At 42.8% G+C, this 18,543-nt stretch overlaps 2 protein-coding genes across 3 annotated transcripts; one reads left to right on the top strand and one right to left on the bottom strand.

The window, feature by feature from the left end:
• Positions 1-171: 171 nt before the first annotated feature.
• On the bottom strand, positions 172-6,248 carry Dbo (Kelch-like protein diablo). The gene is made up of 6 exons (XM_078182595.1): positions 5,908-6,248; positions 4,573-4,946; positions 4,176-4,491; positions 3,395-4,092; positions 2,943-3,285; positions 172-2,755 (listed from the first exon to the last, which is right to left on the bottom strand). Exons 2-6 carry the CDS (start codon positions 4,884-4,886, stop codon positions 2,564-2,566), a joined length of 1,863 nt encoding a protein of 620 aa, XP_078038721.1. The 5' UTR covers positions 4,887-4,946; positions 5,908-6,248; the 3' UTR covers positions 172-2,563.
• A 6,067-nt stretch (positions 6,249-12,315) lies between these two features.
• LOC144471125 (E3 SUMO-protein ligase ZBED1) lies at positions 12,316-15,633 on the top strand. Of its 2 annotated transcripts, XR_013494220.1 has the most exons (5): positions 12,316-13,151; positions 13,556-14,002; positions 14,342-14,874; positions 15,068-15,455; positions 15,606-15,633. XR_013494220.1 is itself a non-coding variant. In XM_078182886.1 (4 exons), the coding sequence occupies exons 1-4, from the start codon at positions 12,513-12,515 to the stop codon at positions 15,327-15,329; spliced, it is 1,881 nt and encodes a 626-aa protein (XP_078039012.1). In that variant the 5' UTR covers positions 12,316-12,512; the 3' UTR covers positions 15,330-15,627. The 2 variants fall into 2 exon arrangements, 1 of the variants encoding a protein (XP_078039012.1); XM_078182886.1 differs by having other exon boundaries at positions 15,068-15,627.
• Positions 15,634-18,543: the final 2,910 nt, after the last annotated feature.

Raw genomic sequence — 18,543 nt, forward strand, 5'->3', positions numbered from 1 at the left:
ATTGTCATTATGTCACGAAAAGTGTATGGTAGGACTTCGATTTCATTGCAAAACAATTAAAAATAAAATGGAAACATATATTGTATGTTTCACATTCTCCGTGCTTGATGAATAAAATAGTTTTTCAATGTATTATAGATGACTCAGATAAAAATTAATTACAAATCATTCGAATTAATTTTTTTATATAAATAGTAAATTAATTATTACAATTTGAACATTCTATGACAATAAGATCATCGCCCTCGTGTTGCAAAGAAACATTAGATAAGAAATGCAACAATTTTTTATTTTCATATATGTAGTTACTCTAAAAGTAAAGTAAAAATTGAAAAAGCTGCCGTAATTGTAATATGTTAACGCATAATAATGAAATACAGAAATACAAAAATCTTTTTTTGCTACTCAAGATCGATCGTAATTTATGGTACGAGTGACAAATTTTGTTGAAACACATCTGGTTTGTAATATACTATTTCAGCTCGCCTTTAAAATATATAAATTATTAAAAAATATTTATATGTAATTAATTGCATTATTTTACGATGAATTATTTAGCATATAGTGAATTTGTTAATACTAAATCACCTGATTGTCAATTGTACCATAAATTACAATCTATCTTGTGCACATAAATCGTTCATTTTGATTGTCTGCTCTAACCGTGGAATTCGTTATACAGTCAAAAATTTGTGCTAATAAATATATGACTGAATAAAACTGAAAACAATTGATTTATTAGAGTAGATATAATAAATTTGTAGTTTGATGGAGAGAGCATGATTGCAACCAAATGAAAAATATCGATACAAACGGTAGATCTCCTCTCTTTAAAGATGTTCGCGACAGAAATTAAAAGAGATTTGATTAGTAATTAAAATGCTAAATGGAGATTGAGAATCTTAGAAAGAGATAGTAGTTTATGTTAAAACTACAAGTTGTCTACTTGTAAATCAAGTTTTAAGTTGAACACTTCTTTTGAACTTTGTTTAGTAGATTACAGTAATTTGTACCATTATAAATCTCTAGTCGGATTACTCGAACTCAACACAAATATTTCACATTTGTTATACGGACTTTAGAAATATACTGTAGTTATGAAGAAATAGAAAGGTCCTGGTATTTCACTATCAATGAAAACGAAATCGTTCTATCGACAAAAAATATGAATACGATGTCGAAAACATACATAATTTCTAATAGTAATATTTTTTAACAAGCTATTAGAGACAATTACATCATATCGTCAGTATATTCTTATACTAGACACGTGTTCTGGTTCCTTCAACAATCTCATAGATGTAACAAACCCAGAGTGACTTGTAAACTTTCAATTTGTAATTAATCGACAAAAATTTTTTACAGTTTCCTTATAACCTTCTATTTAAATAATTACAAAAGCATACTCGATAGTAAAATATTTTGCTTACACTCCCAGCCGAATTTGCTGTTTCTTATTATTTTATTATCACAAACGTTACATTATGAAATTGTTGGACAATGATCCCTATCACCATTTTGTACAATAAGACTATTTTGTCACTTTAAATAAAACATGAACTTATAAAACGTGAGTTCTTTTTTTTTTTGTGGTGTGAACGAAAAAAAAAAAAGATTTTTATGCGTTCGAACGTATTTTATAGTGAGAGATGAACTCGTGTTACAATGTTTTCACTGCTTGTAAACAAAAACATGCTTAGAGCCAGAAGCGGTAGTTTCGTTCATCGGGTTTACGTAATTTTTGGTTTCAGTTCAGTCTTGTTGATAAATACGATGCATGTAAAAAGCATACTATCGAGACAGAAATAATTCGTCTGGTTGGTTTTCTTTTTATTATTATTGTATCGGGTGCGTGTGTGTGCGCGCGAACTGCCCTACACAACGAAGTTCTATCGTTGATACGAATCGTCAAAATGTATGTCTCTCTGCGTCATTGTAAAATGGAAGGTGCGAGCATCCCATCGAAATGAGTACTGTGTTCCAGAATACATAGAGAAGAGATTTTGCCTTTCTATTTGCTTTCTTTCACACATACATATATTGCTTAAACGTTCACGATATAAACAACTTTTTTTTTTTATCAACAAAATTACAATAATATAATACTTATACTTAAAATGATCGTAATTCGTGTCTCGCATTTAATAAAGGGCGGGCATATAAATAATGTAAAGGAGATAACTTAAAAAAAATAAGATATTATAGAAAGAAAAAATGCTGTACTCGCGGCAGTATAAACATCGTTGAAGGACATATTTTCTACAATAAACGGAGGAAAATATACATCCATATTTAGTACAAAGTAATTATCTCACATCATGATAAGCTAGAAATTAATGCATCGCGACTTTACAATAAAAACGACTTTATCTTTAGAAAGGCAAAGTCTTGTAAAATGCATGTATTATATAATGCTCATTGATCGGCGGAAGCGTTTTCTAGTATTAGTTATAACAACAGGAACCGATACAGGAGCGGGGGGAGTTACAGGTGTAACAGGAGTTACCGGTGTAAGCGGAGTTGATGGAGTTTCAGCCACTTGGACTGAAGAGGGGGGCCTGAGCTACCAAATGTAGTTTTCGGTTTGTGGGGCCCGCATTACTCCCACTCCACCACCTAATCTTCTATAATTCATACAACCGCACAGTTTCCATTGATTTTGTTCCGAATCGTACACTTCTATTGTTTTTAAATAGGCAGTTCCGTCGAAGCCACCTACAGCGTATAGCAAACCATTCACTACCGCCAAACCCACCTGCAATATGATACAAAAAATTGTACACCATCCTGGAGAGATCGTGTCGGGTCATTGTAGACTTACAATGGGAGAACTGATACAAACGCGCAAGAAAAACGCGGGCCGGTTGAACGATGCCGTTCATTTAATTTTATAAACGTCTCCGGTGTTGCATCGTTCTATAAAAATTTACAATCGCACTTACCCCGCTTCTTCTCGATGTCATAGCCACTATCGGACTCCACGAATTTGTGTGAGGATTATACCGTTCCGCACTCGAGAGTTCCATACAGTCATCTCGCCCTCCGACGGCATAAATTAGATTATTAAATACAGCACAGCCTAAATGCTTACGTCTCGTAGACATAGGAGATATTTGAAACCACTTATTTTGCCTTGGATCATATCTCTCTACTGTATTCAAAGGCGACTGTCCATCAGACCCGCCGATGGCATATAAATAACCGCCTAATACAGCAACAGCAACACCAAGTCTTCTGGTTGTCATCGGTGATACTTTAGACCATTTATTTTCTTTAGGATCGTACCTAAAGAAAATCGATTGTTAATACAAGATCAATACTTTTCTATTCGAATATTTCTATTGCACTGCGGAACTTGATCCCACTCTGTACATTTATTCCCACGACAGCATACCTTTCGACGTGATTTAAACATTGTACACCATCCTGACCGCCCACAGCATAAAGAAAACCATCCAATACTGCAACACCTACACTCGTTCTACAAGACGTAGTTGGCGCTACATCACAGGACCACTGATTCGTTTGGGGATCGTATCTTTCGATACTATTTAAATAGCTCTGTCCATCGTGGCCGCCCACTGCGTACAATAAGTCGTTCAGTACTGCAACTCCTACACCGCATCGTCTTTTACTCATCGGTGCGACCATTTTCCAGTCTGCGGTGTTCGGATCGAATCTTTCAACGCTCGCAATTGCATCGCCTGAACACCATCCTCCCACTGCAAATAACACCTCGCCGCGTCTAGTTGGTTTTCTGGGACGTGTTCTAGGACCTTGCATCAACGGCCTTTCTTGGGGAAGCAGCAAGTAATTCTTTGCTTCGTCCACCAAATCTCTGCACGCATCGTCGGATCGCACTAGGAGATCGGACCCTACGGTGCCAACTAAAAATTTTGGACTAAGAAGTGGTAGTCGGACGTGCTGGAGAACTTGCGCCAAATGTTGCCTCCTCTCGGTAACGTTGTATTTAACCCAATTCATCACCGCGCTAAATACTTGCTCCTCTGTTCGCACGTTCAGCTCATCCGAAGAGATAATATCAACTAACTGGCCAACGGGTAGTAACAGAAATTCTTCGCTTTCCATCACCTATCGGAGAACGATAACGGGCGCGACATTAATCGGCATGATAGAATACATTGAAACGAGAATGACCAGAAAGAGGAACATACCTCCTGAAAATTATGTTGCGTGAACTTGTCCGCGATTCGTAAAAGTTCTCGACAAGAATGAGTGTCCGCGAACGCTCGTATACCTAGACAATTAGAGGGGTCGAGTTGGCGTTTGAGAAACTCGCAACATATTTCTTGAATTTCTGCTAGCTGGAGAAGGCACGCTGCTGGAAGGAGAGTTTGAACATTTGCTTCTTCGACGATGATGTGTGAAGTGTAACAAAAGTCTATTAATAATTCCATTGCCATTTCGTCTATGTCGCGAATCGTCACTTCAGTTTGTCGAGATTCCGCCAACTCCCCAGTAAACATTGCTCTGCAATATAGAAGCATACTGAACATCAGTTACGGTTCTAACTAGGCTGGAAGACCAAGGATTACGGATCGTTTCTTTCACCTGAAGTACGGACTACACGCTGAAAGGATGACACGGTGCGCAAATATCTTTCTTGAGCCGACATTGAGCACGACATCGCAAAGCTCCCGATGCCGACGAAGAACGTTCAGTTCTGTGAGCGTAGCACGAGGATGCTTCTCAGAGGTATGGCTGAGACGGGCTGGAGAAGGCGCTCGTTCCACAACCATTTCACCCATCCTCTGCGAGGATGGGGCGCCCGCGGTCGCTCTCCCCGAGGCGCCCCTCGACCCCCCTAGCTGGAGGCGCAGTGGGGGTGACGCCCAACCCCACACCGAGTCTATCTGCAACACCATTCACCAACCACCACAGCTCTGGAACGTGCCCGCACTAGGACCCCTAATCTTCTTCGATTCCTGAAATTCAAACGTATATTCTTTATTCGATTCTCCAATTCCTGAGCATTCAAATGAGTCGTTGGTGCAATCACTTTTCCATAAAGTTTAATACACCGTTCGAGGTATGATTGAAAAGGATTACACAGCTATTAACTTCTTATACAGCAAAGCAGTTTATAGCGAGTTGATACTTGAAATCGCTCAACATACAAAATGCATTTATGTGAATACAGATAAGATTAGAGTCCTAATAATAGCGTTTTAATACATTCAATCCCAGGCAATTCACCTGTGGACTACACTTGTACTTGTGATAGATAATTGGATCTTCCACTGAGCACCAGATATGTGAAAATGGGTCCATTATTGAATGTATTAACAATCTTTAGCAGTGAAATACATTCCAAATAATTTATTTCCATTTGCAAAGTATAAAAGAAAGATGCGATACGAAGTCATACATATTTGAAAATAAAACGTACAGATATGTGAGAAATAGTTCAAATATTGTATAAATTACAGGGCACAAACACTGTGGGTAGAAGTATAATGACAATAAAAATGGACACTTGCTGTGTACTATTGAAACAGAGTATTGTCCAGCAATTAAAGCATTACATTGCTATTGGACTGTGAAATTACAGTTTGAACCAAAACATTGCATGATCGGTGTCATCAATTACAGATTTATAAAACAGAAATGTTTCTGGCATAATGACTGAGCACATGAGAATCTTTTGAAACCATGTCTTTAATACCAACATGTATCTTACAAAAAAACAAAGAAGGGGAAAAAGAGGGGGAATGTTTTTCCCGATAAACACACAGTTTGACAGGCTGAATAAATGACAGAAACTGTATCAAGCATTTCAGATACGTACACTATCGTAATCGCACTCGAACGTGTGAAAGTGTTTTTTAAAAAACTCGACGATCCATAGACACGAGAAAGTGTGATAGAAACATCGTTGACACTCACTGTATAATGACCGTGATGTTTTACGAAGCACGCTCGACTAAATTTTGTTGAGATCACCAAGGATTTTTGGTAGTTCCTCCGCTGGCAAGTAATAAACAAAGATCTGATATGGACTTTCAGCTTCCTTGTCGACGATATGGTTACAGCTTATAGCATAATGTCACATGCCGAACGTTGTCTTGCCTGGGGGAGCCAAACCGCGGTTAAAATGCAACACACTGGATTTAAGTGGGATATACTATCACGAAAGCACTTTCATTTTGAATTCTTTTCTGATGCACGCGATGCACCAAATACATGTACCGATTTGCTCGTTTCCGAACCAAATCCCCAGGGCTACGCTTGCGTTGTGCCAATTGTGTCAGTCTACCTTCGCCTTCCGTTCATCGCCGCAAGATGGCGTCACCTGTTCGACTCTATCCAGCGGCATCGTTCGAACAGAGATCTATTTTACCCGAAGAGCAGAGGCGTCAGAAATTCAAATTATAGGCTTTTAATTATTTCTCTTTGCGCTTGGAACAGTTTATGAATAAGTTAATATATAAATGTCCTTCATAAGGCTTGGTATATAGTAATTCAATGCAGAAATAATTTAGAAAGTTTGTTACACAAATTCAAGTATTTTTTAAATCATTCGTATAATGTTCTTTTTATCGTCTGAATAATAATAAATATGAAAGATTCACGATAAATACAGTATTACATGTATAAAAACGTTGGTCCAATTAATGTTGCATATAATTTTTGAAAAAGGTTGAGCAGTTTACGCACACGTGGCATCGCGATAAAAGAGAAGCGGTGAATTTGTTATAAATAAATGACGAGGCTAACCAAAGAAATTTCGAGAAATTAATAACGAGAAATTGCGGTGCGGAAGCAGATTTCACGGTTGACGACGGAGGGGGAAAAAAGCGTCACGTGTATGGATATTTTATTTCCGCGAACATCAGGTCTCATTTTCTCCCGCGAGATTATTCAATCATCACGGGACAAGTGGCACGGGCCGAGTCGAGCCGGGCCGAGCCGGCCGCCTGGCCGTTCATTCGGCGGATCACCTTATTAAGATTACAAGGTCTGCATGTAGTCGTATCCAAATCTAGGTCACCCGTAATAAGGCTTAACCGATTTTTATTGGCACCTGCCATCCAAACTCACAACGAACCGCTTAATCGTTTTATCGTATCGCGCGGCAGCATTTCTACAGCTTGCAAGAAAATTGCGATCACGGAAGTTCATTGCTTTCGATTGGCTCTGCAGCTCAGGTGCCGTTTCGAAGAAATATCTCTCTCCTCGAATTACGGAAACGGAGATACCTGCGAACAAATGGCCGAATCATTTCGGTATTAAAATTCGTAATAAACAATATTCAAATATATAACCGAATATAATATGAAGTAATTATTTAAAATATCAATATTTAATTCAATAAATGCTAACGTAAGTATTACTAATAAAATTCTTCTCTTCTTTATGTCTTTTTAAACAGCATATTTTATGTTTGCGATTTACTATTTTATTTCTATATATTTTATTAATCCCGAAAGATAACTAATATTTAAAAAATTTTATAATATTATTAGAGCTTACTTATTTTATCTTATCAACAGGCTTTTACTAGAAATTTTCACGACGTGTCACGGATTCGTGGAAGTATGTCTAAGGGGTTGAAGCAAATTTCGCTGAATTGTCGGAAAATAAATAACGAAATAACAACGGACCGGCCGTCGACTATAGTATAATTGTAACGCGATGCATTTTCAGATGACGATCAAAAATGACAGCATCGTGAAATTATTAAGGAAGCAGAGAAGGGCTGCGACGAGCACTTTCTCTAAGATCGCGGTTTCAATGATCGGAGTCAATCGATCCGTGTGGCCACACAATGACGCGGCCCTCGCCGATTGTTTCGCGTGTCCTGCTCTCGTGAAAGTGTTGCAATCTCTGCGAAAGGTGTACGCTCGCAGAGACGGCGGAAGGCACGACGACGACGACGGCGACGCACCGGTATATCTTCGATGCACACGTGCACCGTTTTATCGGGGTTTATCAGTTTGCGCCACTGACTTGGACTGGTTTTTTGCATCGGCCTTCCCCGCCCGATCCTTATCGGCGCTGCTCGAGTAAGTCGTCAGTGTAATTTTAAATTCGCGATGCGTCGATGCGTTATTAAAGTGGTTTAAGGAAGGTATCTCTCTCGCCGGTGTTACCGCGGTTTTTGGATTTAAACGCGCGCGCCTGCCCTCGAGGCGCGTTTAACTCCGATTACAGAAACTCGAACCGGTTGCAGCTTTCCGGAACCCAGAGCCCGGAATAAATCTCTCCCCCTCCCTCCCTCTCTCTCCTCTAGCACTCTCTTCTCTCCTATCGATACGTTCCTCCCTCCGATCCTCCTCCTCCTTTCTCTTTCTCTTTCGCCCGAGGATCGGCCGCGTGATCGATTTGCAACACTGTTTCGACGACCGAATTTCTTCCGCGACGCCGCGACAAATTTTACGAGGTGAAATATAAGACCCTGGAGGTATTCGAGACCATTGTTGCATCATTTTTAATTTATCACAGACGTCAAGGGCGATCGTAAACTATCGCGCGAGTAATGAAAAATTAAAATGTTTAAATATTTATGGCAGACGATAATATCAAAGAATCGATAAAATTACAAAAATAAGAATATCTACTTTTATTCCTGTCATGGAAAAGTCGTCGAACGATGAACGTAGATGATTCGACTAGAAGACGTTACAGAACGTACAATCTGATCCAACTTGGTCCAATGAATTATTATTCGAAATATAATAAAGACAGGTGAAATGGACATTGAATATCGGTAAGTATAAGGTGTCGCGCGCACGAAGATAATTGTGAGCAAAGAGATTGACCGATGGCCAACGAAGCGACTATCGCGTCCGGGCTACTAGACGGAGGCGTGTCCCTCGATGGACCTGGCTCGGCTCCGGACGCCTTTTGATTTTATGTATGCAGATCGAAGCCGCTGAATGATCGTGCAACGGAGGACGCGCGAATGCTCCGCGTATGGGCGCACGCGAGCTTCTTCAGCTGTCCCTCATTATTTACGCTTCTCACGAGGCACGTTGCGTTCGCAGGAGCAGACATTGCTCGGCGAAGACGCGGCCTGGTGAACGGACCCCGCCGCGTCCGTTTCACGAACAAACGATCCAATGAACAATATATTAGCCCTTCGCGGTCTGTGACATTTTTAAATTGTCATAGAAGTCGACGTCCCCGCAGCGGGGACATTTTTGAAATCGGCATAAAAATCGATGTCTCCGCAGCGGACATCTTTAACCCTCTTAGTACCGGCCAGAAGAGTCTATATCTGAGCGAAATGTTTCAAACTCGTTTGACGAAGTTTGATAAAGTTTCGGGAAGAAATTGCAAGAATTTTGAAAAGACTGATAAATAACAAATTCAAAAAGGAATGAAGAAATAAGAAATGAAATTGTTGTTTAATCAAAATATTTAGAAAACTATCTTGTCAACAAGAGCCAACGACGATACATATATCGTTGTTCGGTACTAAGAGGGTTAAAAATTGCTTAGCGACCTAGCGACGAACGTTTGAAATGACATTAATAATAGTACAATTCTCGCAATTTTTATCGGACAATTTGTAGCTTGCAGAAAAATCGTACGTCAACTGCTAAACGTTCCGCCTACTCGAAAACGGACCAACGTCGCTGCCGGCACCTGTCCATTCATCGTCGAGCCGATACATTACGATCGACGCACATTACTATTAATTAACGCTTATCACCGAATCTGCCCCGTCCGCGAGTGGGAGCCCTGTCTTCTCCGTTGCAACAGGTTGTACGATGTCGCGGCAATCGGGATCGGGACGTCTCGCGTCTGCCCGCATCCGATCGGTCTCCACCGTTCGTTCGGCGGAACGTACGACAACGCTAATTTCGCGGAACCGGTGACTACCGGCGTGTCGCCGAGGGAAAGGCGAGCTTCGCCCGAGCAATTGGCCCGGTCCTTTTTTGCGCCGCGTATCCTTTGCGGCGTATCTCGCGCGGATCGCTCGGATCGTTAAGCGAGATAGAGAAGCGCGACGCGGCGAGGAGGATGCTACGGCGTCGGAGAACGATTTCTCGGCGGCGCAGACGGTTTGTTACGGGGACACGGAGGAGAGGACGGTGTGTGCGCGACGGCATGCCACGGCGGCTCGCCACCGCCGGGACCCCTTTTCGATCGATCCGGGTAGCACGTGCTCGGCACTGCAAGCGGGCGCAAATAAGCGGCCATCAAAATAAATGTCACGCGGGAACGGAGAGCCGGCACACCACTCTCCCTTTTCCCGGCGCGGCGGGGAAGGTGGGTACATAGTCCTCTTGCCGGGACGCCTAAAAACTCCATTTTGTAACCATCCTTTTTTCAACGATTCTTTCTTACGAGTTCACCGCGTGCCGTAGTTTTTTTCCTTGGCGAGAGCTTTTTTTCGAAATGCTCGCGCCAAACGCGACGGAGAATTATTTAAAGAGATATTTTCAAGAAACTAATCGTGTAACAGTTGCTTAAACTATACCGCTATGAAGGTCGATTAATAAAAAATTTAAACAGAATCGTCGAAACAAAGGAATATATCCGGCCATCTTATAATATTATCACGATTAATAAAAAATTTAAACAGAATCGTTGAAACAAAGGAATATATCCGGCCATCTTATAATATTATCGCGATTAATAAAAAATTTAAACAGAATCGTTGAAACAAAGGAATAAATTTTTATCCGGCCATCTTGTAATATTATCGCGTTATAAGCGCGTGATATTGTATTGTAAGCGTTTCGATGAAACTCCGCTTCTTTATGGGAACGATTTAAAACGGCAAAATCCGGCGAGTCGGTCGGAATGACCGGTGCCGCGCTGCCGCAGCGCCGCGCGCATTAAACCGGATCGGGTCAGGCCCACGAATTATTTGTTATCGTGCACTTGGCCCAGTTTAAGACACGCGCGCGCGCGTGCCCGCGTTCCCCCCCGGTGCAACGGGGGGATGCATCGCTAATTTTGACATGCGCGTTCGCGTTCAAGTTTCCAGCAGCTTGTATTAATAATTGGAACGAAACCAAACACTTTTTTAAAGAGTTCTGAATTATCGTCGGCCACCTGTATCGAACGATGCCGTGGATCGTGGATCGTGGAACGACGCCGGCTTTGTCAGGGGGTTACAACGCGCGGCCGCCGCTTCCGACCGATTTCCGCGCGCGCAATTATTTATTGCTGAATAATGCGCGGCCGATGTTTGTCCAGGTGGATGTTTTTAAGAGGAACCTTGCCGCTGACCTCGTCGGAAATATTCGCAGCCTAAAAGTATAGTTTCCATAGTTTAGTTCGATAGTCGTACTATGCTCGTTTATATTCGATAAAATCTATTGAAATATATTACGTTTATCGGTGATACTTATCTTATCGCCTCGTTACTACACGCCGGATTTACCGACCACTAAAAACAGCTGTTTTCTATTATTAGCTTATACAAGTAATAATAAAATGTTCATTCGGATTTTCAAGCAATGTTGTTGCAATTTTTACACCAATATACAATCAACACCGTGATCGAAGCAACGCTAATTTCTCGTTGCAAAAGTTGTCGATCTTCGAGCAGCTGTGACTCCCTTGAAAGTAATCATAAAATTATGACTCTTTTTTTAAATTAAAGCTTGAAGCTTCCTCTTTACGATGGTGTATTTTAATTTACAATATCATGCGATTGCTATGACTTAAATATTCTAGATGTCGGGACACGAGGGCGTGTTCGCGATGCCGAAAAAGTGCAAAGTTCAACGTCCTCTACTGATCCGAATTATTTTTTTACGAGAATGCCATTCACTGGGTCGCAAAGCTTGAACTTTCCCCTTTAATTTAAGGGGTGAACCAAGTCGCTACGATTTTTTTTCACAAAGTTACATCGCTTTAAATGTACCATTGCGTCGCGAAGAGATTGCGCGACTTGTAGCACGCGATGCAAGGTTTCGAGTGCTTCTAGCGTATTTTTAGTACATTTATAGCGTATATATACTATACATTTACTGTACATTTAGTGTATTTTGAAGCGTCCCCAGTTTATCTTCGAGTACAATTAACTTTACATTTATCGTACAATAAATACAAAGTTATTTAATCTAAATCGAATTAATCTCTGACTTGTAAAAATCAAGCAGGTAAAATACAGCAAAGTCCTCCGAAATTCTCCGGGAATTAAAAAATATAGCATTCGCGTTCGAAAAGGCTTTCTGTCCCGCGTGACCAGTGCCGCTGTTTGCTCCTAATGTTGCTATCTTAACTCGGTTCAATATATTATCGATACGCTATCGATAAGGATAGGATCGTTTCTAATACGCCGAGTCATCGACGTCCGATAGAAAGAAACGAAGACACCCGCGAGGGAGTTGGCATCGAGAAATCGGAATATTCTGCGAGCATTTCCTAACATTACCAACGCGTGAGAAAGATCGACGGGCGATAGAACGGGCGATAGAACGGGCGACGTACGCGGCGACGAAATATATGCCCACCGATAAGTTTAAACAATCGTGCGAACAATCGCAGTGGTGTCGAACAGTGTATCGATCGCGTGGTCGAGAGCGATGCCGAAAGTGCGAGCGAAGAGAAGCGCGATCTGGCTGCACTTCTCCGAGTTCGTCGAGAAGGACAGCACCGCGAAGGTGAAGTGCAACGCGTGCGGCCTCGTGCTGCCGTACTGCAGGAACACGACGAACCTGTGGTCGCACATCCGCATCCACCACAAGAAGATCCTAGGCGACATCGTGGTGTCGTCGAACTCGACCGACGGAGAACGGCCGAGCGTTTCGAGTCGGTGTCCGGTCGCCGCGAGCCCCGTCGCACCGGAGCGCGCTTCCAGGCCGGAGAACAAGGCGCAGCCGTATCCGTCGGACTCCCGACGCGCCCAAGAAATAACGAACTCTCTGCTGCTGATGATAGCCGGCGACGTGTACGCGTTCTCCATAGTGAACGGCAGGGGATTCGTTGGATTCGTGAGGACCCTGGACGAGAGGTACACGCTGCCGAGCCGCAACGCCCTCGCCTCGAAATACCTGCCGGCCCTCTACGCGACCACGTGCAGAGCGATCTCCGAGAAACTGTCTACCGTGGACAGCATTCATCTCGCGATCGACTCGTGGACAGAGGCGAACCGAAAAATGTCGTTTCTGGCGATCACCGCGCACTATTGCGCCCAGGAGGCGCTGCGAGAAAACGCGTTGCAGGTGGAGATCGTTGTTTCAAATTTGTTTAAAATAAGGGTAGAGGGTATCCGTTATTTTGTGTCATGACTCGACTCAGAGACGTCCACTTTACGGCTATGTTAGATCTGAGCGTCTTACGTCTTGAAATGGACGACTTTAAGACGTTCGAACGATACCTAATTCGTTTCTTAAATATATAGATAATTAGAAAGCCCATAACTAATAGCAAGTACCGTTTCATTGAACGTGGAGGAAATGTCACGAAAAAAATCATGTTGCATCTTGAAACGTTAAAGAAGATATTTGCAAAGTGGCGAAAGATTTCATCGAGGTGTTACGTTATTAAAAAATTATAAAAGAGTATCGCCTCTTTGAACGCGCGGTTCCTCGTAAAGTGCACGTGAAATCACAAGCTCTGTTTGCAGGTGTCGTACGTCCCGGCTAGGCTCGCCGCCGAGAACCTTTACGAGATCGTCGAGAGGACCGCGGAGATGTGGAAGATCACCGGGAAGATCAAAACGATCGTCCAGAACCGCGTGGACGACGGCGTTTCGGTCACGAGCGCGGCTTCGACGTCGCGCAGACAGATCTTCTGTTTCGCTAGCGCGTTGAACACGATCGTGCTGGAGGCGATCAGGGGGACCACAGGCCTGCTCTGCGTGTTCGAGAAGTGCCGTGACATCGTCGATCTGTCCAGATCCAGCCACGTGGTGGCCGAAGCCGTGAAGAACGAGCGAGCGAGGCAGAACCTGTCCAGAACCACGTGCTTGAAACGCGACGTCCCCGGCAACTGGAAGTCCACGTATTCGATGCTGTGCGGCATCCTCGATCTAAGATCTATTTTGTCGGTGGTGCAAGCGGACCCGTCGCAGGTGTTGTAATTTCTCTTCGTAGAGTACGTGGTGGTATAGATTACATACGTAGATCAAGGCTCATGGCGTTGAAACGGGGGTACAAGTCCAACGCGTAGACTGTAAATATTAAATATTTTTAATTTTAAATTTTAGAAATTACATTCTAGAAATTGAATTTTAAAAATTAGATCTTGTAATTTACAAGTGAGATTCTAACTTTCAAAAAATGTCTAATTAGAAAAATTCGACTGAATTCTAACCTGCAATTCGTAACTTTTGTCAGTCGCTCCTAGACCTCTGTAGGTGTATCGTTAACAAAGGCATTGTTAAAATGATCGCTTGATCCGCTTCGTCCAGGTGCCCTGCATATCGCAGACCGAGTGGGCGGTGATCTCCGGGACGGTTCAGGTGCTGAAGCCGTTGTTCGAGGCCACGGAGGAGGTGTCCGGCGACAAGAACGTCGCCATATCGAAGATAATACCGATCGTCCACTGTGTCAGAGCCGCTCTCAGGAATCAGGAGATACTGCCGATCGACGTGACGTCCTTAAGGGTGCGTTTGCTGAACGAACTCGGCCGGCGGTTCGAGAACGTCGAGACCCATCCCGTCTACTCGATCGCGACCTTCTTGGATCCCAGATACAAGAGCATCGCGTTCCGATCGAGCGAGTCCGTCGCGCTCGTTCAGAATCAGCTGATCGGTCGCTGTAGATTTTGCGAGACCGGTAACTACAACGACTCGCCTCAGCTTGCCACTACGACGATGCCGGACAGCTACGATACCGTTTTGCAGCCGAACGACAGTCTTTGGGCAGAGTTCGATAAGAAAGTTCAAAAGGCGGCCGCCGAGACGGAATGCCTCACGAACTCGCTGAAAGATGAGTTAGACAGGTGAGCGATATGAATATCATACATATTATTTATATTATAATATTATATTGTTGTGGTAACAATATCGATATTAAAATTAAATATTAAAATATCAATATCAAATATTAAAAATATCAAAACTATCCACCGTAACATAAATTCCCAAGAAACAAATCGATAATTAACGCGAGGCTATTCTCGTCGATCTTCGCAGGTACCTCCGTCTGAAACTAATCAACAGGAAATCGAATCCAATCTCCTGGTGGAACACGGAGGGCAGAACAATGTTTCCACGGCTGATGAAGATCGCGTTGGAATACCTGTGCGTGCCGGCGATCTGCGTCTCGCACGAGCCCTTGTTCTCGAAAGTCGGGCAAATCTTTTCGCATCGGCGCACGCGGATACAGCCGAAATACGTGAACATGCTGTCCATGTTACACTTGAACCAAGGCAAGTGTAACATGGACAGCAGTTAACAGCCGTAATCGTTACCGTCGAAACAGTTCACCTTATCACGAGTACGCGGCCTCTTATCGCGGGACGTACTTCGGATACACGTTCTCACAATTACAAATTCACTACTCGTCACATAATTGCATAAGGTTTGTACGTATTATTTCTACGCAACGGTTAAATTATGGAAGACACGACGAGCGTCTTAACCCTTTGCGGTCGAAGCTGTTTTGATTCTATTTTAAACGATTCATGTGACGATAATCGAAATTTTAACAGTTTTTTACGACTGTTTTCAGAAATGGTAGAACAATTTTTAGCGGGCGCTTGAAAGTCGCCAATTTCAGTGCAAAGGGATAAGTAATTCAAAAACAATGCGATTTAAATACAATTCTTAACATCAATTCGTTTCTGCGTTTTACCAATATTTCGTAAATTATATTAACAACGCGACCGAGTTGCTTTTGTAACTGCCGGGACGATACAACAATTTCTAGCGGCGGAGTTCGAGCGCAAAGGGTTGAAAAATCAGCGCGTTCGTTCAGAAGGGACGAACGTATCCGTTCGCGTGGTTGAAAAATGTCTCGGGGGCCCCGCGGCGGGCCGGAATTCAGCCGCGGAAGGGCAACAGGTGAAGTATAGCGTACAATTTGTTCGGCGCCGATAAATCAGTGGAGATAAAGCGTGTCTAGCTGCCGGTGAACCGAGCGGTTGCACCTGTTTTATTTTTTTCTCTCGGAAACTACCTGCCGACATCTCTCTTCCCTAACCCCCTCCCCCCCGGCTTCTCCTCCTCCTCCCCCTGCGCCCGGGATCACGAAACCGGGCACAATGAACCCTGAATTATGCAAATGGCGCTCGCGGTGCTTGAAATTAATTAATCATCTCTCCGGGGCTATCTCGTTGTGTACATCCTCTCTTCTTCGCTGGCAAATGAATTCATTTCGAGTCCGCCGGCATCGGGAAGACCGTTCACGGCGCGGCTCGATCTAATCGGCTCCAAATTCGGTTACAGATTCCGTTCAACAGCTGGGAGATCGGTCGCCGAATCCTTTTTCTTCCTCTTCTTTGATTTGTTTCTTTTTTTTTTAATGCTTTAACGACGCCCGCTTTTGCACAGCCTGTCCCCACGTTTTATCGACCGTTTATTGTACAGCATTGATTATTCGGTATCTAATGTTATAAATTTGTTGGCGAAATATTGTTCCGAGACGATTGCACAGTTTCATGATCGTTAAAAGTAGTAACATCGACAGCGTAGGGTTACCGCAATAATATTTTAACCCGTTTTGTAACAATTTTATATAAGACGCGACATTGCACGTGTTACTGTATATTATTATATATTTCTCCTATTGCCTTATATTATTATTTTCTACTATACATTATTATTTATTACCATGTATATCAATGTACCACTGTGTAATACTATATATTATTATTTATTACCATGTATATCAATGCATCACTACGTAATACTATATACTATTATTTATTACCATGCGTTGCTATGTATTATTATCTACAATTATTTATTGCTATATACAACTGTGTACTCCAGCGTAGTACGACGCATTCTTATAACAGCACGCAATATACATAATTTAAAGATACCGGACTTCCTTCGAAGTCTTCCCAGAACCGATTTAACGTCGACAGCGGTCGTCTTTCGGCGTCGTGATTGGCGTTTCGCCGTTTCTCGTCGAAGCACGTTCGCGCCGATCGCCGGAGCTGTAAACAACAGAAAGAACGAACGAGAATGGTCGTCGCGAAGGTTATGTCAAGATTAAGAAGACAGGGCAGGGAGGATATATGCGGGTAGCATGCGAGCGGCGGCTACGACAGAGTTACTTCGCCTGCACGAGCCAGTTCGTGGAGCCTGTGGAACGCGCAGCTGACCGTTTTCCACCGCCACACCTGTACCGTTTCTTCCTTCTCGTGTATATGCTTTTCCGCTTTACGGACCCCCACACACACACTGCCGAGTGTTCGCACACCGACGCGGCGCGTTCGCGCGTGCCCGCCTCACCTAGAAACAGAGAGATCTAATTAGGACCGAGAGGCGGAAAGTGCTCGATGGTCGACCATAATTTAGGCACAGATTCCTTTTGTTGACCATTCTTGACCATCCATCCAATACCTTTTTACTATTTCTTAATAATTCTTTTAAGTTCTCTGTATCTGTCTGTATTATTTATAGAATATACAAGAGATTTCTTTCTCTATTTAATTATTTTGTTCGATCGATAATAATGCGGTAATATCAATCATTATCATTATTACTATTATTACTATTGTTATTATATGGCTGTAGGAATCTCCTGGTCGTCGTTGTTTATGCAAAACGAACGCGCCCTGGCGCGACAGTGCGTGCCGAGGAAATTGCCCGCGCGTGAAAGTCGCGGTGTTCGATTCTGATTTCCACGGAGCCGGGAATTATTCGTCATCAAAATTCATATCCGCGTCGAATGAAAGCGGCGACGATGCACAAGGCGGGAGACGCAGTGACATCGGGGGCCCCGGCACGTGCATTTAGCCGTTCCTACCATCAATATCGACAGCCTCAATTATCCTCGGGCGGAGGAAGAGAAAATTGCTGTTTCCAATTATTCCCGGCGTGCTTGCATCCGACCGATTTATATTTTTACAGCTGCTTCAGTTTCGAAATATGTCCGAGTGTGTCCTGTTTTTATGTATTTCCCGGCGGTGCACGCTTCGCGCGAAACGATTCCGGCGAGTTTCTTTTAAATCGACTGCTTTTCACCCAGACCTCTTTGTTCCCGAACGCCGCGGCGTTTTCAGATCGCCGCTCTTCGTCGCTCGCGAACTAATACCAAAGCTGAAGGTATATTCTTCCAAACTATTTAGACGATAACGCCATCGATAATTATTATATTATATATTAATGTTAACAGCATCGATTAATATATATATTAATAATAATATAAATTAACCCTTGCCACTCCAAGAATTTAACAGAACCATACAAGGGTTAATGTATATTGATAACAATAATAATTTACGATGATCTATTTGACCCAGTAATTTTTTTATTTATTTTATATAAAATTATTATATATGCAGGACCAGCCGAAATAATTGTCGAAACAAAACGGAAACGCGGCTTGTAATATGCTGTCGATCGATTCGATTCTAAGTCACGTAGACGAAAGTTGATCGGCTCTCCTGTGCAGGCACCGCGATAATGCGCATTTAATGACAACGGCGAAGGGGGAT

This window comes from Augochlora pura, chromosome 6, assembly GCF_028453695.1.
Source record: "Augochlora pura isolate Apur16 chromosome 6, APUR_v2.2.1, whole genome shotgun sequence".
NCBI classification, from domain to species: Eukaryota; Metazoa; Arthropoda; class Insecta; order Hymenoptera; family Halictidae; genus Augochlora; species Augochlora pura.

Excerpts from the sequence above, each read along its gene's own strand:
- LOC144471125 (XM_078182886.1), top strand. The coding sequence starts at position 12,513 with ATGCCGAAAGTGCGAGCGAAGAGAAGCGCGATCTGGCTGCACTTCTCC. Across the intron at positions 13,152-13,555 it reads TGCGAGAAAACGCGTTGCAG|GTGTCGTACGTCCCGGCTAG; the intron begins GTGGAGATCGTT and ends CTCTGTTTGCAG. Across the intron at positions 14,003-14,341 it reads TGCAAGCGGACCCGTCGCAG|GTGCCCTGCATATCGCAGAC; the intron begins GTGTTGTAATTT and ends CGCTTCGTCCAG.
- Dbo (XM_078182595.1), bottom strand. The coding sequence starts at position 4,886 with ATGGTGTTGCAGATAGACTCGGTGTGGGGTTGGGCGTCACCCCCACTG. Across the intron at positions 4,492-4,572 it reads GCGTGTAGTCCGTACTTCAG|AGCAATGTTTACTGGGGAGT; the intron begins GTGAAAGAAACG and ends TCTATATTGCAG. Across the intron at positions 2,756-2,942 it reads TGACATCGAGAAGAAGCGGG|GTGGGTTTGGCGGTAGTGAA; the intron begins GTAAGTGCGATT and ends ATCATATTGCAG.